This window comes from Dipodomys spectabilis, unplaced genomic scaffold (genome assembly GCF_019054845.1).
Source record: "Dipodomys spectabilis isolate Male_0828 unplaced genomic scaffold, ASM1905484v1 ptg000108l, whole genome shotgun sequence".
NCBI classification, from domain to species: domain Eukaryota; kingdom Metazoa; phylum Chordata; class Mammalia; order Rodentia; family Heteromyidae; genus Dipodomys; species Dipodomys spectabilis.
This window is the reverse complement of record NW_024870785.1, coordinates 13,877,030-13,904,559: the sequence shown is the minus strand read 5'-3', so window position 1 is coordinate 13,904,559 and position 27,530 is coordinate 13,877,030. Positions and strand designations below refer to the sequence as shown.

Here is a 27,530-nt window from a genome sequence, read left to right as displayed (position 1 = left end):
CAGTAGTTATTGCTGTGTATAGAGATTTTGGGTACTTTTTAAAAGATAGACAGATAGACAGACAGACCAACCGACAGTTAGACAGGCAGACTTGACAGGTTAAGTTTTCAAGCCAGAATGACCATATCTTTCTACCTATATTTAGAAGATATCAGGAGAAGGAGAAGGAACCAGCCCAAAGAGGAGAATCAGAATCAGGAGGAAACATCAAGTTCTGTGTCTACAACCAGCTTAAGTCTCCAGTAGATCCTTGAACCATGTATATATAGAACAAACTAAAAGAACTTTTTAAGGTATGCATTAGTGTCTTATGCCTATAATCATGGCTATTCAGGAGGTTGAGAGCTGAGGATTGCAGTTCAAAGCCAGCCTGAGCAGTAAAGTATGTGAGACTCTTATCTCTAATCAACCACCAAAAAACCAGAAGTGGCACTGTGGCTCAAAGTGCTAAAGTGCTAGCCCTGAGTGAAGCTCAGAGGCAGTGTTCAGACTCTGAGTTCAAGCCCCACAACAAACAAAAACAAAACAAAACAGCAGCAACAACAACTTTGTAGTTGAGGCTTCAAGAAATACATATCTGAGCCACCACGTATCACAGGCATGGCAGGAGGTATTAGATCTAACCAAATTCATTTCCTTGTAAGGCAAAAGCCTCAGTAGGCTTCAGAACAATGAAATGCAATCTAAAGTCTCCATAAGAAAGAATTCACAATGTCCAGTTTATAACCCAGAATTACCTGAAGTGTCATGAAGTGTCAAGAAGTGTCAAGAAATTAGGACCCATTCTCAGGGGAAAAGGAATCAGCAGACACCAATCCTGATGTGACTCAGATGCTGGAATTTTCAGATAAGGATTGTAATGCTGTCATCATAACTATGATGAATGAAGTAATAGAAAGTATGCTCACAAGTAATGAAGTAAGAAGACTAGGAAACACATGAAAGAACCAAGTAGGAGTGTTAAAACTTAGAAGTAAGTATCTGAAATTTAAAAAGAATTTTTTTGTTTAGATGAACCCAAGAAAAGGAGTTGATAAAGGAAGGAGGCAATAAAAATAAATATTTAATAATAAAATTTAATTAAATGAAAAGTAACTGGAAATAATTAATAAGGTACCATGGAACGATAGGATAATTTTTAAAGCCCTAACAAGGATTTGGGTATCCCAGAAAGAGAGAAGAGGAAAACTAAAGCAGAAAACAATTTCTAAGGTACAATCTACCCCAAGTTTGGTAGAAGACATAAATTTACAAATTAAATTTCATCAAACCTAAAAAGGATAAACTCAGAGAGGAATAAGTTATAGCGAAATGGCCAAAATCCACAGGTAAAGAAAAATATTAAAAGTAACCTTTCATATACAGGGAATTATTACATGAATTACTACATATTTATCATCAGAAATAATGGAAAACAGAAACAGTGAATAAGAAAAATTGTCAACCTACAGCTTTCTACCTTTCAATAATGAAGGTGAAATCAAGTCTTTTAGATAAGGAAAACATGAAAATATTTTACCCGCTGGCCTGAACTATACATAATGCTAAATCAAAGTTCTCCTAGTCAAAGAGAGATGATATCAAAGAGAAATTCAGTACTTCAGGAAGTGAAGAAAAAGTATAGAAATAGAAAACATATGAGTAAATATGAGAAGACTCCATTTCCTCTTTACTCCTTTAAAATACATAAGATTTTAGAGCAAAATAATAATGTACTGTGGTTTTCTTACATGGATAAAACATATATAATAGTTTTAACAGGGGAGCAGTGGTAAATGAGCCTATATCATTGCAATGTTTCTGCATTCTACATGAAATGGTACAAGATTATCTCTAAGTCGACTGAGCAGTTAATGTATATTTTAATATCTATAGTAAAATACTAGGTGAAAAAGATATAGTCCAAATGTCAATTGATCAAATAATATTCTTTTTTTTTTTGGTCGTGGGGCTTGAACTCTGGGCTTGGGCACTATCCCTGCGATCTTCAGTGCAAAGGAAGTGACCTACCACGTGAGCCACAGCACCACTTCCAGTTTTCTAGTGGTTAATTGGAGATAAGAGTCTCATTTCTGCACCAGCTCACTTTGAACTGTGATCCTCAAGATCTCAGCCTCCTCAGTAGCTAGGATTACAGGTGTGAGCCACTTGCACCCGGTTGATAAAATAATATTCTAAATATTATTAGAATAGGGCTGGGAAGGTAGTTCAGTGGTAGAGCACTTGCCTTGCATGCATGAGGCCCTGGGTTCGAGTCCTCAGCACCACATAAGCAGAAAAAAAGCCAGAAGTGGCACTGTGGCTCAAGTTGTAGAATGCTAGCCTTGAGCTGAAGAGCTGAGGGACAGTGCTCAGGCCCAGAGTTCAGGCCCCATGACCGGACCCAAAAAAAAAAAATTATTAGAATAATCCAGAAAAAAAAGCCAGGTACTTGTCTGACGGCTCATGCCTGTAATCCTAGCTACTTAGGAGGCTGAGATCTGAGGATTACAGTTCAAAGCCAGCCCAAGCAGGAAAGTCCGAGAGATTCTTATCTCAGGGACAGCACCTAGACCCTAAGCTTAAGCCCCAGGATCAGCAAAAAAAAAAAATCCAGAAGAAAAGAAAGGGAGAATAAATCAAGCAAGAAAAACAAACATAAACCGGAGCAAATAGAAAATGAGCAATGAAATGGTAGACATAAATCCAATCATAACAGTAAAACTACTATTAAATTATTGGTTATAATTAAATGCTAATGGATAATATAATATGCCCATTAAAAGGCAGAGACTATCAGAAATGTGTAAAAAAGATAACTACTGCTTGAAAGAAATGCACTTTAACTACAGAGATATGGACTATTTGACAATAAATGGATGGAAGAAGACAAACCATGTAGATCGTAAATAAAAAGATAGGAATGGCTGCATTAATATTAAATAAAACAAGAGTTCAAGATGAAGAGTATTAACTAAAGTGCTGACCAAAATTTCATACAGAAAGGTTAATTCGTCATTAAGACATAAAAGTTAAAATTTTGTATTTAATAACATTCAAAACAAATATATAAACACTGGCAGTATTTAGAAAATAGTCTAAAACTATAATAGATTTTAATGTCCATTTCTCAAAGTTTGATAATTATACAAAACAGGAAAAAATAAAGATAATCTAAACAATATTAGCAGTTGCCTAAACTTAATTGGTATTGATAGACCATACGCAACAATGGCAGAGTATACATTTTTTTAAACAACATTTAATCAAGAGAAACCATGTGCTGGGCTATAAAACAAGCCTCAATAAATTTAAAAGACTGAAAAATCATACAAAATAGTTTTTTTTACTATAAAAATATTAAAATAAGCTGGGCACCAGTGGCTCATATCTGTATTCCTAGCTACTCAAGAAGCTGAGATCTGAAGATCACTATTCAAAGCCAGCCAGCAGGAAAGTCCATGAGACTCTTATCTCCAATTAACCACTAGAAAACTGGAAGTGGCACTGTGGCTCAAGTGATAGAGAGCTGGCCTTGAGCTGAATAGCTAAGGGACAGTGTCCAGGCTTAGAATTCAAGCCCCACAACTGACCAAAACAAGAAAGAAAGAAAAACATGGTACCTAGAAATACTCACATATTTGGGGCTGGGAAGGTGGCTCAGTGGTAGAACGCATGCCTTGCATGCCAGAGGCCCTGGGTTGGATTCCTCAGCACCACATAAGCAAAAAGAAAAAAGCCGGAAGTGGTGCTGTGACTCAAGTGGTAGAGCGCTAGCCTTGAGCTGAAGAGCTGAGGGACAGCGCCCAGGCCCAAAGTTCAGGCCCCATGACCGGACCCCCAAAACAAACAAACAAAAAAAAAAAACTCACATATTTGAAAGTTAAAGAACATACAATAAAATCAAAGAAATCTTTAGATAACTTAGGAATATGTTGAACTATTAAAAAAGAAGAGATTTTTTTAAAAAATGAGTGACCTAAGGTTCTACCTCAAAAAGCTAGAAAGAAGAGCAGACTAATCCTAAACCAATTAGAAAAAGGAACAAAACTCAATGAAATAATACAAGACAGGTAATAGAGAAAATAGACAAAGTCAGATGCCATATTTAGCGGGGCATAGTTGCACATGTCTGTAATCCTAGCTATTGAGGATGAGGATCTGGAGGCAGGAGGGTCTAGAGTTTAAGGCCAGCCCCAGCAAAATTATCCAGACCCTATCTCAAAAACAAAATGCAACGAAAGGGCTGAGGGATATGAGCCTGAACAAGGTAGCTGAGGAAAGTTGGAGAGGTAGCAATAGAATTAAGTAGTTTAAAAATAAAAGTTAAAGAAAAATAAAATTAATAGGAGTTGACGCAGTAAAGCAAAGTCTATCTGCTTCTTAAGTCTTGCCGAATCTGACTGAAGTAAAGTGACTAGGGCCTTGGACTGCTGCCTGGACTGTGCATTCCATTAAAGATGGCTTCTGGGACTGAGAATCAAATTTCAATGTTTCCTGCTTTCAAATACCACCACCTTGTGTTTGTGCATGTAATGAATCCCACTCCCGGGCTTGGGAGCTGTCTGTGCCTCATCCAGGAAGGAAGAAACTCACATGGTACTTTGGGGCATTGGAGGGAAATTATGTCATGGCTGTCACTTCCCCGATCTCCTCTCCTTCACAGGAAGCCAGGAGCTGTAGCACAGACCCCCAAAAGAAGACTATATTCCATAAAATGTGTGTGTGGAGCCCTCAAGTCTGGCACTGCACCTGGAGTCACATGGAAAGTCACTGAGAGCCCAACAGCATACCATGGACACTCTTGCCTTGAGAGATTCACTTGCCAAGCCCCATGCATCTAGTGCAGCATGAATAAAACCAAGGCTCGTCACTCTTTTCTCTGGCTTTTGAATGTCACTTTTGAATGTCAAGATTGTCAGCAGAACAACAAAAAACAACAACAAGGCTGGGAAAGAGGCTCGGTGGTAGAGCGCTTGCCTTGCATGCATGAGGCCTGGGTTTGATTCCTCAGCACCACAAAAGCAGAAAAAGCCAGAAGTGGTGCTGTGGCTCAAGTGGTAGAGCGCTAGCCTTGAGCTAAAGAGCTGAGAGACAGCGTGTAGGCCCAGAGTTCAGGCCCCACGACCGATAAAAAACAACAACAACAACAACAAAAAACCCAGTAGAATAAGTTTCAGAAATCACATCAACATTAATGAAAATGAAGGCTTGTCATTGTATTTGAGGAACATTGTTTCATATTAGAAATGAGGATTGGAAAGTTTCTTCTCTATTAGTTTTTTTTCCCCCCCCAAAACTTCTTCTAGAGAGTTTGGAAAAGAAAAGAAAAGGTGTGGGTATAATTTTGTTATTGGGGAGGTTTTCAGTTCACTGATGAAAATGGGAAGTCTGACAGTGTGAGGAAAGAGGGGCTTTTAGAAATTGTGTGTGTGTGTGTGTGTGTGTGTGTGTGTGTGTGTGTGTGTGTTGGGGCTGGGAAGGTGCCTTGCATGCATGAGGGCCTGGGTTCCATTCTTTAGCACCACATAAGCAGAAAAAGCCTGAAGTGGCGCTGTGGCTCAAGTGGTAGAGCTCTAATCTTGAGCTGAAGAGCTGAGGGACAGCGCCCTGGCCGAGAGTTCAGGCCCATGACCAACAAAAAAAAAAGAAAAGAGAAAGAAATTGTGTGTGTGAACCTTTGTGATCCTGTCCTAAGAATATCCTCCTTTGGTCTCACTAAAAGATTTAAAAGCTGTGGCATATGATCGTATAAAATATTTATCGAAATTAACTCCAAGAAATGGAAACGAGGTTTTTATGTTACTTTGCTTCTTGTTTTTTTTTCTCCTTTGCCATTGTTTTTTATTTCTGTACCTTTCTTCTTGTATGTAAGTTTATCTATTTTGGAGAGTGTAAGGGGGCGCACAGAAATGACGGGACAAAGGGTAAACAAATGCAGTAGTGATACTCACTGGACACTAGGTTGAAAATGAGCTATGTAACTTGTGAGGGAGGAGGGTTGGGAGAGAAAAACAAGGAGAAAATGAAGAAAGAGCTGACACTGATCAAAAAGAAATGTACTGATTACCTGACCTATATAACTGTAACCCTTCTGTACATCATCACCTTTACAATAAAGTAAAAATAAAAGAAATTCGGTGTGTGTTTTCTAGGGGTATGTTATGCAAATTCTAATGACTTTAAATATAGGAAAAAGGCAAATTATAAATCCAAGGAACACAATAATCCACATTCTCTAAAAGAACTTCTCAGTTGTCATCTATAATCTAGACTCAGCCTTTCCTTCTTTCTTCATTGGTAGTAATGGCGATTGAACTCAGGGCCTTGCACTCTTATTAAACAGGTATTCTTACTGCTGAACCACACTTCTGGTCTTGATTTTAGCTCTTTTCTTGTCAGTTGTAGGGCTTGAACTCTAGGCCTGGGCTGTCCCTCAGCTTTTCAGCTCAAGGCGAGCACTCTACCACTTGAGCCATAGCGACACTTCCGATTTTCTGGTGGTTAATTGGAGATAAGAGACTCATGAACTTTCCTGCCTGGGCTGGCTTTGGACCATGATCCTCAAATCTCAGCCTCCTGAGTAGCTAGGAGTAGCTAGTATTAATAGGCATGAGCCACTGGTGCCCAGCTTGCTCATTATTTTTAAGATAAGACCTTGCTTCCTGCCCAGCTATTCTGGACATGATCCACCTGTGGTAAGCTACCAAGTATCTATGATTACAGGTGTGAACCACTGTGTCCAGTTGAAGACTGGTGTATCTTTCTGCCCAGACTTGCCATCAGCTCATGATCTAAAGATTCTAAGCTAGGATTATAGCTGTCATCCATTGAGGCCCAGCACGGGATCAAGTATTGAGTGTTCTCTCGGGCAGCTTGTCCAGTGTCCTGATGTGATTTTTTTTTAAGGTCCTGGGACTGAACTTGCTGGGCAGATGTTCTATCATGTGAGCTATGCATCTAGCCCCTGATACATATTTTTAAAAGCCAACCAAGTTTTCAAACATTAAAAATAAAAACAATCTCAGAGATTATTTTAGACTTCTCTGACTCCCTGACTCCTATCTGCTTTTTTTTTTTTTTTTTGTCAGTTGTGGGGTTTGAACTGTGGGCTTCGGTGTTGTCCCTGAGTTCTTCAGCTCAAGGCAAGCACTCTACCACTACCACAGTGCCACTTCTGGTTTTCTGGTGGTTAATTGGAGATAAGAATGCCATGGACTTTCCTGCCTAGGCTGGCTTTGAACCATGATCCTTAGCTCTCAGCCTCCTGAGTAGCTAGGATTACAGCATAAGCCATCATCACCTAGCTCATTAAAGGTGAAGTAACTGAGCCCAAGTTGTAAGTTAAAACTCTCTAGAAGGTCATATACAGATAATGGCCCCATGTGGGTAACTGCCTAAGTCTTCAGTATGGTGACTGTTTGACAGTGTGTGAGGCACGTACATTGTTTCATTTAATCTTTTCAAAATCCTACCAAGTGGTATGATTATCCCCATTCCACAAATGCTGTAACTGAGACCCAGAGAGGTAAAAGTCACATGCCTATAGTAGGCTCAGTTTGTAATTAGAGTTGTCAGGATCTAAACCCAGCACCTTAGATAAAACTCTGGAGTAATATTTATAATATGCCTGTATATGTTTAATGCCAGATCTCTAAAGAAAAAAGCCCCAATTAGTCATGAATATAATTCCCTTCACAGCTGATTTCAAACCACCAATGTGGTATCACTGAACATAGCCAGTGCAGTCCTGAGATCCACGGCCTGTGTGGGAGAAGAGCAAAGCTGTCCCTGGAAACAGGTAAGACTGGACTAAATGAGGGCATTGTAAGAGCTGAAGCTCTTCTCTTTCAAGCTGTGATGATAAATAATGGTTGCTTCTTTGAAATCATCAGCATTGTTACCAAGAAGATCAAATATGATGCGGCTCCAAAAGAATAGGAGAAATGATACCATATAGGCAAATGAGCTTCTATATACATCCAAATTACAGTATGTGATATGGATCCCAAATGCCTATGAGTTCTACAAATAATTGGGACCAAGTAGGGAAAAAAACAAGTCTTACAGCAGCCTTTGAGATTCATATCCAGTGAGCTGGACATCTACATGGAAACAACAACAACAAAAAAAGTATAAGGCCTTATCTGGAAAATAACTAAAAGAAGTACTATAGGTGTGGTTCAAGTATCTGCCTAGCAACTGCAGGCCCTGGGTTAAAAACCTCAGGACCGCCAAAACAAAAAGATCAGAGATTGATATCCAGCCTCACCCTCCCAAGATGAACCCCCTTGGCCTCCCAGGTAGCTGCAGGTGAAGGGCTCTGGGTCCGACAGCCTGCTTATAATGCTGTCATAACCTTGTGTTTGCCCACATGTGAAACTGTCTTCACCAAATGCTCACACAGTTCAGATGGATGATGGTCTCCTACACTTTCACAAGACGTGAAAGAATGGCTCATGATAGGACATGACTATAAATCTGAAAGATACACTGATGACACAAAGGGATCCCTGAGGCCCAGGTGATTGAAGAAACAGTAATTGCATATGACCTTTACTGTGGGCCAAGCACTACAAAAGACTTAAGCCACCTCTCCACTACTGTATGGAGATGGTACCATTTTACAGAGACCCCATTTACCTGGGCCAGCCAAGGCACAGAACAGAGAAGTAAATGGCCCAAGATCACATCATTAGTTAAGTAGAGAACTGAGATCTGTGCTCAGGCAAACCAGCTCTAGAGCCTGTCTGCAATTAAATTCTTAATAAATGGTAGTTACAGTTCATTTATCAGATGGGAGATGGGTGGTTATCAGAATGATCCAAGACAACTGAAACATCATCAGTGGCATCATTGTGGTTTAAAGCAGAAAAGAAAGTCATGGCATTAAGAAGTACTGGTACTAGATGTGGCTCGGTGGCTCACACTTGTCATCCTAGCTACTTGGGAGGCTGAGAATATGAGGTTCTCAGTTCCAGGCTGGCCCGGGCAGAAAAGCCCATGAGACCCCATCGCAATGAAAAGAAATTGGGCATGGTGGTATACCCCTGTCATCACAGCTACAAGAGGAAGCCTAAAATACTAAAGTAGGCAGATTGATGAGGTCCAGGCCTGGGCCCAGCAGAAGTAAAACCCTCTCTAAAAAAAATTAAAAAAAGAACCCCAAGCAAACGGAGCTGGAAGCATGCCTCCAGTGAGAGAGAGTTTGCCTAGGAAGTGTGAGGTCTTGAGTTCAAAACCCAGTCCTGCCCTCTCCCCTCACTTAAAAAAAATGACTGCACTTCCTGCAAAGTGTCAAAGTGATGTTAGCCATAAGAAAATCTTAAATATAAAATAAGATAAAATAAAACAAAGAGACACAATGAAGAAATGAATTAAGTTCATCATAGTGTGTCAGAATAGTATTCAATCTAAGTATTTATTACTGAACCTTGTCATTATGCAACTTCATTTTATATGTTTTTTTTCTCTGCTGTTGAAAGTGGATGTGTGAAAGTGATCAGAGACCATCAGCCATATTAAAAGTGTTTGGGATTGAAATAGTTCAAGGGAAATGAATCAATTAGTTTTGTAATCCATGTTTAAGTGCTCCAGGAAAGCTGGAATCACAGTCTTGCTTTTTACATAGTAGATTCTATCAGCCAACCTTGCTATCATCTCTGGGCAATCTCCATTCCTGGAGATTCCTCTGCCTCTACCCAGGCAATTCAAACCACCCAGTTCTCCTGTCTTTAAAATAGGGGAACAATCATCACATCTAATAATACAATCTAATTCAGAGGGCATCCTTTGTAATAAAGAAAGAACAATAGTTGTACATTAAAACTTGGGTGCTCAGTAAGAGCCAGCATTGTCACCCCGCTGTCACCTACTTGCATATCCATGCAGTTTGATTCCGACTATGTAATCCTAAAAAAGTTCATCCGTGTTGCCCCGCTAAGCACACAGCAGATCCAGCATCCACACTTGGATAAGTCTGACACTATTTGTCAGGTTTATATCATACAGAGCATATATGGAAAGTCACCAGCAACGTCCTGCACACATTCCATACTTAAGAAATGTCACTACCTTTGCTTCTGGCTTCATCGTGTTCTGCCAGGCTGTCACCCTGGGGAGGGGTTGATAATGAGGAGCCCTGACAAGGACAGCTGTTGGCAAACCAGCCTTTTCATGGAATCTGTAAAGGAAAAGGCTCAATGCCAAGTTCTTAATAAAGAGCCTTTGGAGCAAATAGATTGTGGTTCTGCTTTTAATAACATCTGACCTCCTCTGATTCTTCCAGTGCCATCATTTCCTTCCCTGGAACTGACACAAAATCTCCAGTGACTTTCAAAAAGCCAGAGGCAAGAATACTAAGAACCTTAAAAAGTTTCAGGTGGAATTAAGTCATCTCTGAAACATGTTCATACTCTATATCAGAAGAAGAGTGTTAGATGAGAATCATATTTTGGGGGCCTGACCCTGGCATTTATTCATCTGGGTGACCCTGAACAAGATTACCTGCCTTCTCTACTCAGGGCCTCACACTTGCATGGTTTACTTGCTCACAGTTAGTGCTTTGCCACTCAAGCCCTGACTCCAGTCTGGCATTTTACAGGTTAACTGGAGATGGAGTCCCACAGCCTTTTCTGCCTGGACTGGCTTTGAACTTTGATCCTCAGTTCTCAGCCTCCCGAATAGCAGGAGGTTTACAGGCAGGAGCCACAGCACCCAGCTTGTGTCTTGACTTTCTCTGAATGACTAAAAAGGCATGGGAGGCATGTATGTGGAAGTGCTCCATGAATTAGAAAGCCCTGTACAAATGTGGGGAACTATCAATATTAATAAACAGCTTGTCAGACTTATTGAGCAATTCTTGATTCAGACAAATAAGAGCCAAAAAGCAGGGATGAAAAGCAAGCTGGAGTGTGGAGATTGAGATGGGAAAGGGAAGGGAGCTGTCAGTACCTCATTTGCAGAGCTGGCAGTTAACCTTCTATCAATTTTATAAGGCCAGGAAATAACCATATTTTTAATTAAATATGGGCAGCAGGATCAGCAAAATATAATTTAATGGTAGGGAAGATGCCAACTTCTTACCTCTCCTTCTAAGAAAGATATCTTCTCCAAAAGCTGCAGTATTAAGAGCTGTTTCTGTTGTACCTTTTTCTTTAATGATTCAATCTAGAAAGAAACAAATGGAAAATGGTTAAATCAAATTTGTGGAAGTGTACAAGTACAAGTCAATCACCTGGGAGAGAGCCATTTGGATAGCATTTGGACAGAAGCTATACACAGTGTATTTCCTGGAAATATTTCCTAGCAGACGTGAAATACTCTTTAAACAAGACAATCTATGACCGGGGGAGCCAGGGCATCTCAGACAGGCACTTCAGAATTGTATCCACTGGGTTTGTCTAGTGCAACATCTCTCCATTGGTTGTATTGCACCACTCTTAATAATGTCTCATCAACGTGTAAGAAATGTCCATAAAAGCTGGACACCACTGGCTCATGCTGTAATCCCAAGATACTCAGGAGGCTGAGATCTGGAGGATGGAGGTCCTAAAACTACTTTGGACAACAGAAATGTCCATGAGACTCTATTTCCAATGAACTGGCAAAAAGCCAGGCTGGATTCATGGCTCAAGTGGTAGAGTGCTAGCCAAGCAACCCAATACCACCAAAAAAAAAAAAAGTTGAAAGTTGATTGAATCTAACTTCTACAGCTAATAAGGACACAAAATGTCAAGTCTAGAATGTCAGAACTTTGCAGTTAATTCTGACCTAAAACGGGAGGAGCGTGTATGGGGTGAGGAAGATAGGAACTCATACTTCTTGGCTTGTTTGAGCCACACCTCAATTGGAGATGGACTCGTGGGTTTTCTGTCTCCCTTGGCCTTGAACTGTGATCCTCGGATTTCAGCCTCCTGAATAGCTAGGATTACAGGTGTGAGCCATCATGTGGATCTTAGGGACAATGGCAGCAAACTCTCTTGCCTAAAAGCCATGTTCTTAAACCACACTTCTTGATTCCCTTGATTCTAAAATCTACGCTGAATCCTTCAGAAGTAGCAAGCACTATTGGAAATGTTATTTGATTAAATATCACCTCTCATATCCTTCTGAAGCTCTTAGTGATTTTCGGTGCCCATATTTAAATACCTTTCTCACTTAAAATTTTTAAAATTCAAGTTTTAAACAATATTTGTTATAGTAGGAAGGAATAAAAACAGCATGATGAAGATAAGTTTTGAAAACGATTCCTATAAAATCAAAGGAAATTTATACACTATTTTCTTTTTGCTCCATAATCTTACTTCAACCCCACAACTATTTCATTTATCCAACTTCTCTTCTAGCTTTTACGTTCACTGTGGTAAACTTTGGTGTTTCTGTCCCTTGAGGTTTTATTGTAAACACTTTTCCATTGCGTAATGTATTTGTATTTTTTTTAGCATTCATGTAATATACTCCATCAAATTGATATTCCATAATTTATTGCCTGTTCCTTTAGTGCTAGGCATTAAGGTTATTTCCATTTTCTCTCTATTATAAATAATGGGAGCAAGAACATCTTTATATATATGGCTTTTTTTCTGAAGTTTGAGTTATATCCTTAGGATAAAGTCCCAGGAGTGGGATTAGTGGGTCAAAGGGTCTGAACAGCTTTATGGCTCTTAATATTTATTGCTAAAGTGCCTAGAGGGTCGTTCTAATTCACAGTACCACCTGCAGCACAGGTCCTGCTGTACTGCCTCCTCCAGCCGCTAGTTTGGGGTACATTTAATAGGTACAAAAGGGTCACACCTTGCTGTTTTTAATCAGCAATTTCTTTCATTATTATCAACATTAGACACGTAAGTGTGTTTCTTCTAGTCTTCTATATTCTATTTTTGATGATTTGATTTTCTTGATACTGCATGGAATTCAAAATACTTCATGAAGAAAATGCCAAGTGCATACAGATCCGAGAGAATAAGCAAAGCCTACTGAACTTGTTCCCCGGGTTCAACAAATAGCAAAATTCGCTCATCTTTGCTTTACCCCCATTTCTTCTTTTCTTTCTTTCCTTTATGTAACTTTTTAAAGCAAACCTAGACAATCTGTATATGTTTCCTGTATACGTCACTGTGCATCTCTCAACATGAGTTCTTCCTTTCTTTTTCTTCTTTTTTATCTTTAAGTAGTTGTACAAAGGAGTTGCCATTCGACAAAGCAGTTTATGAACACAACTCATCTTTTTTTTTTTTTTTTTTTTTTTTGCTTATGTGGTGCTGAGGAATCCAACCCAGGGCCTCAGGCATGCAAGGCAAGCGCTCTACCACTGAGCCACCTTCCCAGCCCAACACAACTCATCTTGATCAATGTCACTTTCATCATTCTCCCTCACCCCTCCCACTCTTACCCCTTTCCTTAATTTTGTAGGATATGCATTGAATTTTATGACTGCATTCTCCCCCCTTCCTCTCTGCATTTGTCTACCCCTCCTTCCCTCTCCTCCTTTCTTCCCCTTTCTCTTTTCCCTCTCTCCTTATCTCCACCTCCCTCTTTGCTTTTTCTTTCTCTCTCTCCTTCCTTCCTTCCTTCCTTCCTTCCTTCCTTCCTTCCTTCCTTCGTTCCTTCCTTCCTTCCCTGTATATATGTTAGTTCTGGGTCTTGAACTCAGAGCCTGGGCACTGTCCTTTAGCTTTTTCTGCTCAAGGTTGGTGCCCTGACACACCCCCATTTCTGTCTGGTTAAATGGAGATAAGAGTCTCATGAACCTGACCTGGGTTCAAAGCATGATCTTCATACAATCCATGCTGTTCATGATCTTCATACTGGGCTTCCTTAGTAGCCAAGATTACCGGTGTGGTTTGCCACTTTCCTTTATGCAAGATATCTTACATATCTGTTTAGGGTACCAATTATATTATGTAATTGATAAGTGATTCTCTCTCTGATGAGGAGAAATCACCTTATCAACCAGCACATTTCTATAAGCAGATTGTGGAGCTTCTGTCAACCCGACCAAAACGATATTGCACAAAAACTTAGGGTTCCAGAGTGCCCTGGAAAGTTATGAGACTTCTCTGCTTCTAGGTTCCTCGCCTCTCTACCCCCTCACATTAGTAATATATAGTAGGACTCAGGCCATTTCAAGTCAGATGTCAGAAAATGACAACTGTATACAGTGGGATCATGTGACCAGTACCAAATTGTGCAAGACTCAGGAAACGTAACTCAATAGTGAACTCAGGGACTATGAAGAGAAATTAAGGAAGAAATACAACAGCAAATAAGCATTAAATAGAAGACAGCAATTGACACAGGTTATTATTGGGCTTTCTTTTACCAGCTAAGAAATTAAAACAGAAATGGAAAGTGCTTTATCAAATAAGAAACCCACTGAAGCAGAAGTATGCAAGGGTACATCAGCTTCATTATACAATCAGAGTGCACATGTGCTGAGTAAAAAAAAAAAAAAAAAACTCTTTAAAACCATAAAAGCTGGGTGCTGATGGCTCATGTCTATGATCCTACTTCTTGGGAAGATCAGGGTTTGAGGATAGCCAGGGCAGAAAATGGGTCTTGAGATCCCTTCTCAATGGGATACTGGGAACAGTAGTATATACCTGTCATGTTAGGTACAGTGGGAAGCTTGACACAGACAGATTGTACCTACACATGTACCCTGACAAGTAATGAAATGCTAGCTAAAAAACTAGTCAGCAGCCGGAAGCTGGTGGCTCACACCTGTAATCCTAGCTACTTAGGAGGTTGAGATGTAAGGATCATGGTTCAGGGCCAGCCCAGGGAGGAAAGTCTGTAAGACTCTTAGCTCCAATAAACCACTAGAAAACCAGAAGTGGTGCTGTGGCTCAAGAGGTAGAGTGCTAGCCTTGAGCTGAAGATCTCAGGGACAGCACCCAGACCCATAGTCCAAGCCTCACAACCAACAATAACAACAACAAAAACTAGCCAGCAAAATTAGAGCTTGAGGTGTGGTAAGAGTACATGTCTAGTAAGAACCTAAGTTGAAACCCTATTGCTACTGCCCCCCAAAAAAGGAAAGAAAAATAAAAGACAATCAAAAATTTTAAAACAAAGATTAAAAAAAAACAAAAGTGACATTTAATCAAGCTATTTAAAACCTTGGAATGGAAATAAAATTAATTTTTAAGCCAGGTTAAGCTTATGGCATCATGGCTTTTCTTTGTAATTGGCCTTATTTTCATTCATTTTAATTGGTCTTATTTTCATTCATTTTTAACTTTGGGAATAGCCTATAAAGGTCCACAAGAGCATATATTGCAGATCAGGTGTGCAGGATGTGTTGTGTATGTGTGACCATATGTCACAAAACGTGCTCATACATTAATGAAGAAATTAAAGCTCCCCAATGTGGCCACTAAAACCCTTCCCATCATTCCTTCCTTCCAGTGGACCCTCATTTACCAAGACTTCCTACTTTAAGCTGAATTTATGAAGAAACAATTCACTTTCCCATTGAAACATTTCTCGAAGGTGAATAACTATCTTCTGTGTTCTTAAACAATATGAGATTATCCCGGTTATGAATTCTGGGTCAAAATTAAGCAACATGATACTTTATTATGAGCTCTTATAGCTTTCTCAGGGGAAATTTATGTTGTTATATATTTGAAAGTTTAAGAATTTCACAAGGAAATAGCTATAAGATTCTGTATTATTGTTTTCAGTGACTCGAAAACAATGACTGGGCAGGGACGGAACAAGACTTCTAGAAGTCGCACAGGCTTATACTCTAACCCTCATCCTTCTACCTTTGCTTCCTTTTGTTCTGACAGGGCCTAGTTTCCCAGCTATCTCCATTTCCCTCAACAAGACAGGAAACAAGTGTGAGCCCATAGATCATACCATGAAAGAAGAACAATTATTTTGCACTCTTCTTTTGAAAACCATTTTTATTTTCTACTGCAGCTTCTCTTAATTCTGTTTTGGAAGTCTCATAACACTATAAATTCATAGTTACTTTATTCTCCCTGAATAAAGCCACCATAAAAATGTAAGATTTTAAATAATCAACCTCAGCCTCTTTCTTAAAAGAAAAAAAAAGAATGTATCGAGAAATATGACAAGATCCAACTGCAGCCTGCACTAATGTAGCATGGAAGGGCAACTTAATAAGGCTGAGGGAGAAGGTGCATTATCTCATTGGTGGGGGTGGGCATGAAAGAAATGAAAAACGAAACTGAAAAATTGCTAAATGAAGCCCTGAGTGGGAAAAATGAAAAATCAATGAAGGAACGGAGGGGCAGTAGAAAAGGTACATTTTTCATCTTCATGATCCTCGATTGGGTTTGTGAAAATTCATTTTCAATTAATGTGTCTTGTGGCATTCAGCCAGGCTTGGATATGAGTGGGCCTCATATTTTAATCAATTTTTTCCTATTAAGTTTGAAGTAATATATAATAATAGGACCACACTATTCAAAAGGATCCGTTAAAACTGCCTTCCGAGGTAAAATAATCTAATTTGGTTTGATTTCTATCTTTATATTAACGACAACCTAACTTCTCAGAGAGGAACTGCACTCATTCTCCAGGGTTCCTGTGACTTGGCTATAAAAATGTCAGGGAAGGATGAATACTGGCTTCCAGGTCTGAGGGTAGCCACTGGAAGAGAAGGAAGGAAGAGGGCTTGCTGGGTACCAGGCCGTGGCTGCATTAGCTCATGATGCTCATGACCACCCTAAGTGGTTGCTGAGGAACCCACACAGTTTCAAGGTGTTCATCTTCCTTTTATCCCCTCAACCACCATCTAGTGGCTGGTAGGACAGATCTCAACCCAAGTCTCTCAGATGCTCAAGGCCGGACGCTTTCTTTCATACTATCCTGATGTTGAGAGTTGCCTGCCTCCCTTCTCCTAGAAACAACCACCTAGCACTGCCATGCTGCCCCTTTCCCCCAGGAAAGAGCTAGGCTGGGATGGTCTTATCTTACAAAGATCTGTGGGAGCCTTGGTTCTTGTGACTCGCCTTGGACCTTAAGAGGAGACCTCACATAGAATGGAGAAGTAGGGAAACAATTTGTTTGTTTCTGTGTTTTCAATAGCTCAGAGAGGGAACTGGTTCAGAACAATGTCATAAGGATGCATTCACACTGGAAAAAGAAAGGGAAAGCCAGGAGATAAAGATATTTCCAAAATGTTCCTGAAGTTCAAGTGCCCTGAAATATGAGCCCTACCCAACACCTGCCAGGCTCTCCTCCCAGCTGCCCTTACCTGCCCTCTCCCCTCTACTCACCCAGCACTGCCTGCCACAGACCTCACGTTGGGGCTCTAATCTAATAAGACAATCGGAAGCCATTGAAAAATAGAGACCACCCACCTTAGTGAGTCTCCACCTACATCCTCCAGCCTCTCCATTTAAACTTCTTCCCACAATCCAGTCAAACTAGATTAGTGCTCCCTGCACTCACCCTATACTTTTCAGTCTCTGTGTTTTGTTTCTATTTTTTCTATTGTCTTATCCAGTGTGATCTTTTCCACCCATCTAATCCTTGCCTAGAAAAACCCAGCCCATCTTGCAAGACCCAGACACTAAACACTCCACCCACACTGGAATTGTTTTGTATTTATAGGCACTGTGCTACTAGGCACTTGACATCTACCTGGTCAGGCATGATTGCCATGAGCACCTCTGGAGGAGGTGTAATTTGGGATCATTCTCATTTTAATGATAAGGAATGGGGATCTTGAAGAGGGTCTGTAATTTGCCCATCATCCAAAGCCTAATCAGGAGCCAGGAAAGGGTGCAAAACCCATGATCTCATCTACTTAGAGCTTATAAATGCTAATGCTGTCCAGTTTCAATGTCTTCAGCTGGCAAAGCTACGAGGGCGCCTCACTTATCACATTCTGGCTCAAGCTCCGATGAGTTTAAAAGTTAGCCAGAAATATGAAGGCAGGCACTCACACCTCATTTTATATTGAGTTTTCGAAGGTACTTTGTGAATGTTACTGGCTGTCCTATCAGAAAAGAGTTTCTTCTAAGCTGGACCTTCTCCCCATGCTCACTCCTAAACCTGAGAACTGGGTTTTCCTATAGATGTCAGCAGAAGGACGAGAAGGTGAGAATATTGAAAGAGATCAAGATGTCACAGATTTTCACAATGGCAAGAGGTAACATGAAACAAATCAGTGAGCGATGTGGTTGGAAAGAAAAAAAAATGAAAACAACTTTCTATAAGCCAAACAAAGGCAGTACTATCCACACCATATAAACAAAAAAATTAATTCCACATGAATTATTCTTTATTTGTCTACAAAGTATTTATTGAGAACCTACTTTTTGCCAGTGGCCATTCCAGACATTAGGCGTACAGTCATAAACAAAACAGACCAGTCTCTGCCCTCATAGAGCTTCCATTCTACCTTAGGAAAAGAGTCACAAACAAAATAAACAGGCAAAAGAGACACGTGAAGTATGTGGCTCATCAGAAGATGGTGCCATGGGGAAAAGCGGACTCAGGAAAGAATGGAGGGCAAAGAAATAAAGGTCACACACAAACCTGCAAGACTCTTAGAGAAAGTATCTCTGATATACAAAGCATATAACACGTCAATTCTACCTAAATAAAAATTGTCATGATACAAGACATACCAGAAACAAACCCTAGCAACTAGATGATAATGTCACACAAATATTCTTTATCAGTAATATGTAGATTATATTATGAATATATGTCAATAATTATGTAGAGTTTATCCAAACCAATAGGAATTGTAAGCAATCTAAAATCAAAACAGATGGAGGATATGAACACTCATTTGTAAGAGAGGAAGCCTGCATGGCCTATGAGCTTCTGAAGTCACTCAACCTTGTAATTTGTAATGAGTAGTAATTCCACAATTTACAGCTCAAACAATGAAGTGCTATTTCATAACTGCCCAAATTATAGTGTACACAGTGCCAGGTGATGTGAGCATTTGGAACTATCTGCCCTGTCAGCCACTTTGCAAAACAGTTGGGAAGAACCTGGTAAATTCGAAAATGCATTAACTCTGCACCCTAGCCATTCCTCCTTCTTTCTAAGAGAATCATGTTGATATGCTTGCCATTGTTTATAGAGGAATAAAACATTGGAACCAAAACTAAATGCCTACACAGGATAAATGTTAATATATTTAAATAAAAGTATATTAGATAAGGTGATTACTGATGGCTTGTGCCTGTAAACCTAACTATTCAAGAGCTGAGATCTGAGGATTGTGGTTCAAAGCCAGCCTAGGCAGGAAAAAAAAAACATTAGTAGGGCTATGGCTCAAGTGGTAGAACAGTAGCCTCAAACACAAAAGCCAAGGGGCAGCACCCAGGTCTTGATTTCAAGCCCCAGAACCAACATACACACAAAAGTATATTAGACAGTGAAACGAAGACTTTAGGTCTGTATGAAATAACATTACAAAAAGATAAGGTATGAAAGTAAGCTTATATATATATATATACATATATATATATAATGCCATTTGTTTTCTATGTTACAAATTTAAATGGATACAATTAAGCTATATATTTATAATAGATATGTATCTGTAGTCAAGGCTCAGAAACAAGGCCTATTAGGGTCTAGGACTGAATTACCACTGTAGTAAAGACTGGGTAGAAGGAAGAGGAAAGAACAAATCTATAAAACGAAATACTTCTTTACCAGAACTGTTTTCTTTATTTAAAAAGCAATCAGAAACAACTATGCCAAAATGTTAACATGTGTTAATCCTACAAGAGGCACAGGGGGGTTATTTTCCTTATTCCCTGTAATACTGTGTTTTAATATTTTTCCAATTTAAAAAAAATGAGAAGACAAGAATACAGGCAACCTTTGGAGTCAAAGATCTTGGCATGGACCCGAGAACTACCATTATTTGATGAGAGGCTACTGGCTACTTCTTTTTTAAGACTCTAAGTCTCCATTTCCTGCGTTTAAAAAAAATCGAACAAATAATACCATTCACTGAGGTTAATGTGGGAATAGGAAGTTCATCCTTGTGCAGTACCTTGAGAGACACCTGCTAGAGCCTTGGACAATGAGGCCAAACAGCTCAGATAATTTCCTGGAACAGAACTGGGTGCCCAAGCCTCTGAGGAACTATTCAAAGTCAATCAGAAACCATTTCAATATAGAGAATATAAGTCCACTGACATTGACCAAGAAAGAGCTTGTTCTTGGAAGGGACAATTGGTACCATGAATACATTAATCAAGACTTGTCCTCAAATGCACCTGTAATAGTTCTCTCTAGAACACATACATAGAGGGGGAAAAAAGACAGGCACAATTGCACTGTTTCAGGTATCTTCTAAAATCTCAGCGTTCTGGACGAAGCATTAAGGATTTAAAATCAACAAGTCATTCACACCAGGTTAATAGAGTTTGAAAGAAACCATAACATTTTTTGTTTATTATAAGTAGATTCTGCCTCCAGCTTTTGAGAACTGGATCCTTTAGGTAGGGTATGGGGTGACCATGAGACAAGATGCAAACTTAGAGTCAAGGCTAAGTGGGAGGAATAGATGAGAGGATTGAGATCTGAGGCAAGCATGGGCAAAAGCTTGAGACCCTATCTGCACAATAAAAAGACCAGAAGTACAGCTCGATCAGTAGAGCGCCTGCCTAGCAAGCATGAAGCCCTGTGTTCAAACCCCAGTGCCACCAAAGGAATAAAAGGACTCAAAGCTAAGCACTCAGTCAAGGGCAGGTAAGGAAAAATGAGATGGAGTGGTGGGGCAGGATTTGAGCACATAACCCAGGGTTGACAGGCAGTAAGTCAAGCTGAACCATATCACTGTTCTGCTAGAACAGTGTGTAGGAGGCACCAGACCTAAGACCTGTATGCACCTCTTCAACTACATGGTCCATATGATAGGTCCCATTGGCCTCCAGGGACTGTCTGGAACTCAGAAGAGTGAAGAAACTCTCCAGCAGAAGAAAGCACATCACCCTGGGAGAGTCAACACAGTTACCCACTTTGTCTGCAGGTCACTACATCCCCTCAATCAAACGATTCTACTTTTTGGAACTGAATCATGAATCTGCTCTACTAGAACAAACGCCCCTGACTTTTCCCACCAAAGACAGGAATCCGTCAGAGCAGTAAAAGGAATCCTAAAACAGTGGAGGTCACCATGCGAGGGTAACAGCTAGATGAATGGTGCCTGGGTTCATCTCCAGCCTTCTCCAAAACCCATCAGCACATGTGGGATCTGCATCAACAATAGTGACAAGGGACTGCGAATGGAGAACATTATTGGCTTCCTCTCCATTCCACGTGCTTCTTAAGCAGGGCAGAAGCATCACAAGGAAAGACAACAGGCTTGACAAAGCAGATATGGCATCTACATACCCTCTATGCCATGGACAAGTGAAGGGAATGGAAAGCAAACCAATGTCAGGACAGCCGGCCTCTGCATGAACTGACTCCATCAGCCCAGTCTACCAGCTTCTGTAAGCAACACCACCCTTAACTAAGACTGTGTCTGCTGCTACCTATCAACACATTCTCAGCCACACCTGAAAGACTAAAGCATGCACCACACACACTCCACTTGGATTTATTTTAGCTGAATAGATGTCCCTCTTTTTTCTTTTGGTCGGTCGTGGGGCCTGAACTCTGGGCCTGGGCGCTGTCCCTCATCTCTTCAGCTCAAGGCCTAGCACTCTACCACTTGAGCGACAGCGCCACTTCTGGCTTTTTCTATTTATGTGGTGCTGAGGAGTTGAACCCAGGGCCACATGCATACAAGGCAAGCACTCTACCACTGAGCCACCTTCCCAGCCCTTCCCTCTTCAGAAGGCATACTTATTTGCATGAAGGCAGCGTACCAGAAACTAGCCACAACTTTCCTAAACAAACAAGATGAGTGAGAAAGTAACTAGTGCTGCTGATGTCCGTTCAGAAAGGACACCCGGAGTGCCGCCTCTCATATACAAGCACAATAAAAAGACAGGCATTCAGCTGTTTCTCCGTGCTCTGGGGCATGGTTCGTAAGGAACACTTTCTTCAAGCTCTTTCCATCTTCTCAGCAGGTGTCTTTGGCAGCCTTCCCACAAGAAAGGGTTCATTTTTCACATTCTTAGGCCAGTCTCTTGGCACTTCCAGAATTATATTTAGTAGTCTTTTTATTTAATGCAGTTCTGTCTTGGATGTCTAGGAACCCACGTTTCTAAAAAGATTCTGGATCTCTGAGTTGTCTGTGCTCTGTGGTCTGTAGCTGTACAAATTGAGGTGACAGTATGGGGAGGTTTACACAAATGAGGGTCCCCCACATGATCACATTTTTTCCCCCTTTAGACATAGCACATTCTTCCAGTTTTGTTCCTTGGCTGATCACAGAAAAATAGCAACTTCTTCCCCGCTGAGAGTGTAAAAGTGTTCTTCTCACCATGAACTGTAATGGGAACCATTTCCACTCAGAGCAGGCTACCACTTTGTCATCTTCCAAAGATCCGGAAGCTAAATCTGGAGAAGAGCTCGTGCGACATGATCTGGAGACAGTTCAACGGAGTGGATTAGGGTTGAAGGCTCAGCGTTAGGGGTCCTTCCCCTCACCCCGTGGGGCTAACTACCAGTAGCAGGAAATACTTGGAACTTTGTAAACACAGGACCTATGCCTGAGGCACACTTGTGTGTGTTGACAACACACCATAGGATCATTTCAGAATCAGTTGTGTGTGGGCAAATGGCTGAGCCATTTCAAATGGACGACTGTTGGGATGGAGAGAATTTAATTTAAAACAAAATTGCTTTGTGTATAAATATTCTACCAAGAGTCTGGGTGCCAAGATAGAGGGCGGCAAAGAACACAGAAAGGAAGAGTTAAGTACTCAAAAATGTAATTTGGTCCCCAGGACTCCCAAAGAGACATCAACCTTTTAATCTATAAATTCACTTTCCCCCAGCTTAGGTACACACACACACACACACACACACACACACACACACACACACAGTGGGAACCCATTCTTTCACAGTAAATAATAACAGTTTGCATTCACTGGATATTTCCTATGTTCTACTCATCATGCTTAGTGTTTTATATACATCATCTCATTTAACTCGTAGTAAAAGGACTTCTTGGGTAAATACACTTATTCATTCCATTTGAAGACCAAGAAATGAATAACTTTGCCCAAGTTCTGAATGACTCTAAAGTCTGTGCTTATAGGTATTTATTTTAAGAAACCTTTCACTGTATTTCCATAAAGATTTCAATATGCAAGAGTACATATAGACTCATGGTCTGGGGAGATAGCACTGGGATCTCAAGTAGAGAGAAGGAAAGCCCTGTGTTGCTGAATGGCTAAAGAACCAAGAACTTGGAGGCTGGTTATGGTGCAACCCTAGCTATTTAGGAGATGGAGGGAGGAATACTGGTGACAGCCTTGGGGTAAAAGCACGAGACCTTGCCTTAAAAAAATGCAAAAAGAACTGAGATACAGCTTGCCTAGCAAGCACTCTGGGCTTCAATCCCCAGAAATTTAAAACCTCGACTCTGAAGAATTACTTGGTTTCCCCCCAAACAATCAGGGCTTTAAAAAAAAAAAAAAACAGACCTAAGATGATGAGCAAATACTTTCAAAACCATTTCCTAGGAATTTCACCTGAGACATGGTCCTTGTGAATACTATATTTTCTTATCACCAGGCATTTTGTCCTGTTTCTAAAGAGGTCATGTGGCCAAGTATCAGGTCTTCTCTGTAGACAGAGGAGGAAAATCTATGCCAAGGGGAGGGCAGGGATATACATGTGTGGACAGGGAGGGAAGGATCTAGGATAGCTGGTGTTCATCCCTGACATTGAGTCCCTAATGTCCAAGGACAGTAGGTAGGTTGGATGTTGCCCCTTTAAGTCTTTATTCTCTGTTTCACAAGAGCCTCTCATCTTCCCTCTGAGACATCTTCCCACTAGTTGTGTCTGGATCACCTCCGGGAAGTTTCTGTGTTCAGCTTACCACCAGGGTAGTACAGCATTAAGAGCGAGCTATCATGGGACCCTGCTGAGGAGCCAAAGCTAGCAAGAAGTGAAGATCCCCTGACTGAACCAGACAATCTCAGACTTTGGACAGCTCTCTCCCTTCGGTGCTCTAGTCCCTAGTGACCAGTCCTCAGGCTTTTCACTTCCTACTCTTTAAGTTCACACCAGTTTCCCACCTAGGGCACAGGTGCATCCAAGGGAACCTAGCTGTTACACAAGTAACACAAAACCCCACATGGAGAGAGCTAGGCTGCTGTCCAGGGCCTTGGGTCTCCATCCTGGCTGCAGAGTGGAATCACCTGCAGAATTAAAAAAAAAAACAATCCCAACATTCCCCCCACCCCACTCCCAGTACCCAGTCTGCCTCCATGTGCCAAGGTCAGCCATTTTTCTAAAGCTTTCCAGGAGATGTGAATGTACAGCTCAGATGAGAAGCACAAATGGGGAAATCAATGCCTCGCGTCTTAGCACTTATTAAACATCTACATTATAGAAAGGGAGAGATTTCTGCCAAAGAAGGCTAAAGAAATAATGGTTTGTGTGCAGCTGGAAAAGCAGTTTCCTTCAGACACTTTGTGGGGGGAAGAAACATTTCCTGTGTCACAAATGGTGCTGGGAAATGAGCAGGTGATAAAAAACGATCACTTTTATTTAGTTGAAAGTATTTATGAAAAGATACGCTACTGTGGTGGGAAAAGGTACCTTATTCAGCATTTAAGGTTTCCAAGAGCCTCAGTAGTCTCAATCTGGATGTTTTGAGCTTTTGAAAAGCAAAGTTCATCACTATAAAGAACTATGTTCCTTCAGAGATATTAGGACCAAGATGGCACCCACAGTGAATGGAGACTGGAGTTCCAGCCTTGGTGAAAGTGAAGCTGTATCACAGATGAGCTCTCAGGCCTTGTATGAGAGAAAGAGAACTAACTGCCCTTCACATCTGCACTTAAGGGTCACTTCTAGTCTAGGTCAAAGTACCCCTCCCTCTGAGTAGCAGATGGGCAGAGATAAAAATATACTTCTGTATAAAAGTCAGAGTGGAAGATTTCACAGTGACCAATACAGTTGTCCGCACTGTTCAAGATTCGTCTTAACTGATCTGGAGCGATTTATTTATGACTTTGCGCATTACACAAAGGAATGTTAACATCGAGATGACAGGAAGAAGGCACAGCATAGAAAGCAATAGAATACTTGATTTAAAGAACATTTGCCAGAGCTGGGATTTAGCTCAGTGGCAAAGTGCATGCCTAGCAAGTGCAGTGTTCTAGGTTCGATCCCCAAGAGATGAAAGAAAGAAGGAGAAGACAAAATAAAAAACAGTTAAAGAACATTTGCCAAGATTATCAGATTTCTTCCACATAGCCTTTCAGATTACATCTACACATAAGATCAAATTCAGAAGGAACGCACCCATAAGGAATGCCTACAGTAGCTTCGGGGAGATGTGAACGAGGTTAGACATGTTTTCTACAGTTTGAATGGAGAGCTGAAGTTTTCCTCTTCGAAAGTGCCACCCAGTGGTTCTGGCCTGGCTTTGCATCATAATACAGAAGAAACACACACACACACACACACACACACACACACACACACACACACACACACACATATATTCTCTTCTACAAGATGGTTTTCTAAAATGTGAATTCATGTCTCTCCTTGCTTCAACTCCTCTATCCATTCCCTGAATCACCTGGGCTTTCAACTCCTTTCCCACCTGGTCCTGCTGCTCTGAGTATATATCACTTATCCATATCCCTTTCCCATATGTTTAAATAATGTAAGCTCATAAATGTCTACAAAAATGGAGACTTTCAAATCATCCTTTGGCTTAGAAATAGACACGGTGTACTGAACCAATGTCGTAATTTTTACTACCTGATTCAGATTATTGATGTTCAGAATTAAATGTCGTATTTTGACGTCTCCATCACTGTGGAAACCCAGGAAGCCTCTAGGTGGCGCTAAAGCTGATGTAATCTTTCTAACTTGGAGCCTGTGATTTCTCTTTATTGGCTGAGCTTTCCAAACTCATGAGACCTCAGAGATGCTTGTGTGGGAGAGGCAAACTCATAGGAAGAAAATAAAGCAAAGACCTCAATCTTTATATGCCTTCCTATTTACACACACACACACACACAGAGTCAGACCCCTGTATCCATAGGTCCCCCATACCAGCTAGAAAAAGTATTTGAAAAAGTAAAATCTACCTGTGCTGAACATGTACTGACTTTTATTTGTCATTCTCTAAACAATACAATTTAACTTGTTACATCAAAGTCATATTCATTTGTTATCTAATCTAGAGATGTAATGGAGAGATGTTCATGGAGGATTGCAAAGGTGATAAGCAGATACTACATCATATAATATATGGGATTTGAGCATCCAAGGATTTGGGTATCTTTGGGGTGGGGGTCCTGAGCCAAATGCTTTCAGTTCTGGGAGACCAACTGTGTGTATGTGTATACCCCCAGTGCTTACAAAATAAGACAGTCATCATATTTTGAAAGCAGATTACCAAACAGAATTCTAAATTTCTTTGAAAAGTATAACCAGAAAGGTGGAGCAGAGTGTCTTTGATTTTAGTACCAGTCTTAAACCCTTAAGAGTTTAACAAAAGCCAGTGCATGTATGGCTTCACTGGATGGTTCTCGATGGTTCTCTTCACATTTGACATGAGATTAACATACACCCCATGCAGTGAGATAGGAGAATGTAGGCCCTGAGGTTAAGAATTCCTCTTGCCCCAGACTTCAAGTGTGTGCAACTCAGAAGCAGAAAAACTGCTCTGATAGCCAAAGTTCCCGACACACTGGGGGATGACAAAGCCATGTTTTTCTTAAGAAAATGTGTTCCTGCTGGCTGCCCAGTGCCAGGTGCAGGGTAGCATCTCCCCGCATTGCTAGGGCAGGTAGCACTCTAGGTACATTAAGGGTTCTGAAGGTGCAGCCCGGTACCTCTGTGAGCCTCTGCCATTGTGCACGAGGGAATGTGACATGGGCATACTTGACACAATGTGATTGGACTTCTGGCTTATATAAAGAGTACATTATCCTCCACCCAACCTCAGCACCCACAATAATATCCCCAAATGTCATGGATTCATGGTCTTTTGTCTTTTGTCTGTTGTGTATAACTTTTTATTATAAGTAGAGTTTTAATAATTCACTAATAGATCTACTTTTAGAGTGATAATTATTATAGGGGAATTTGTTTTTCAGTTTTTCATTGCCTAGTAACTGTTATGGTAAATTGAGAGCTCTTTTTCTCTTTCCCTTTTCTTTCCTTCTTTTCCTTTCCCCTTTCTTTCTTCCTTTGCTTGCTTGCTTGGGGTTTTTTTGTTTTGTTTTGTTTTTTGTTTTGGCAAGTCAGAAAATTATACCCCAGGGAATTCTTAGAATCTCATAAATACTACTTGTTTTTTCCCATCAATTGAACAAAAATCAAAACTACAATAATATGTGACTAGCTTTATCACAGTGTGGATTTTCTTCTATTCAGTCTCATCACCAAGAGACAGGTTGCCCTGACACAAGTCAAAACCATTCCTTTTTTTTTCTTCT

At 40.6% G+C, this 27,530-nt stretch overlaps 1 protein-coding gene across 2 annotated transcripts in view; it reads right to left on the bottom strand.

Moving 5' to 3' along the window:
- LOC122114352 (myocardial zonula adherens protein) overlaps positions 1–27,530 on the bottom strand; it is a 74,694-nt gene that overhangs the window by 10,856 nt on the left and 36,308 nt on the right. The window contains exon 11 of one of the 2 annotated variants that reach the window (XM_042687456.1): positions 11,065–11,148. In XM_042687456.1, the coding sequence (XP_042543390.1) occupies positions 11,065–11,148 (84 nt within the window). Of the gene's footprint in view, positions 1–11,064; positions 11,149–21,759; positions 22,476–27,530 lie in introns of those variants that run through there. The other variant, XM_042687457.1, reaches the window with a different exon arrangement.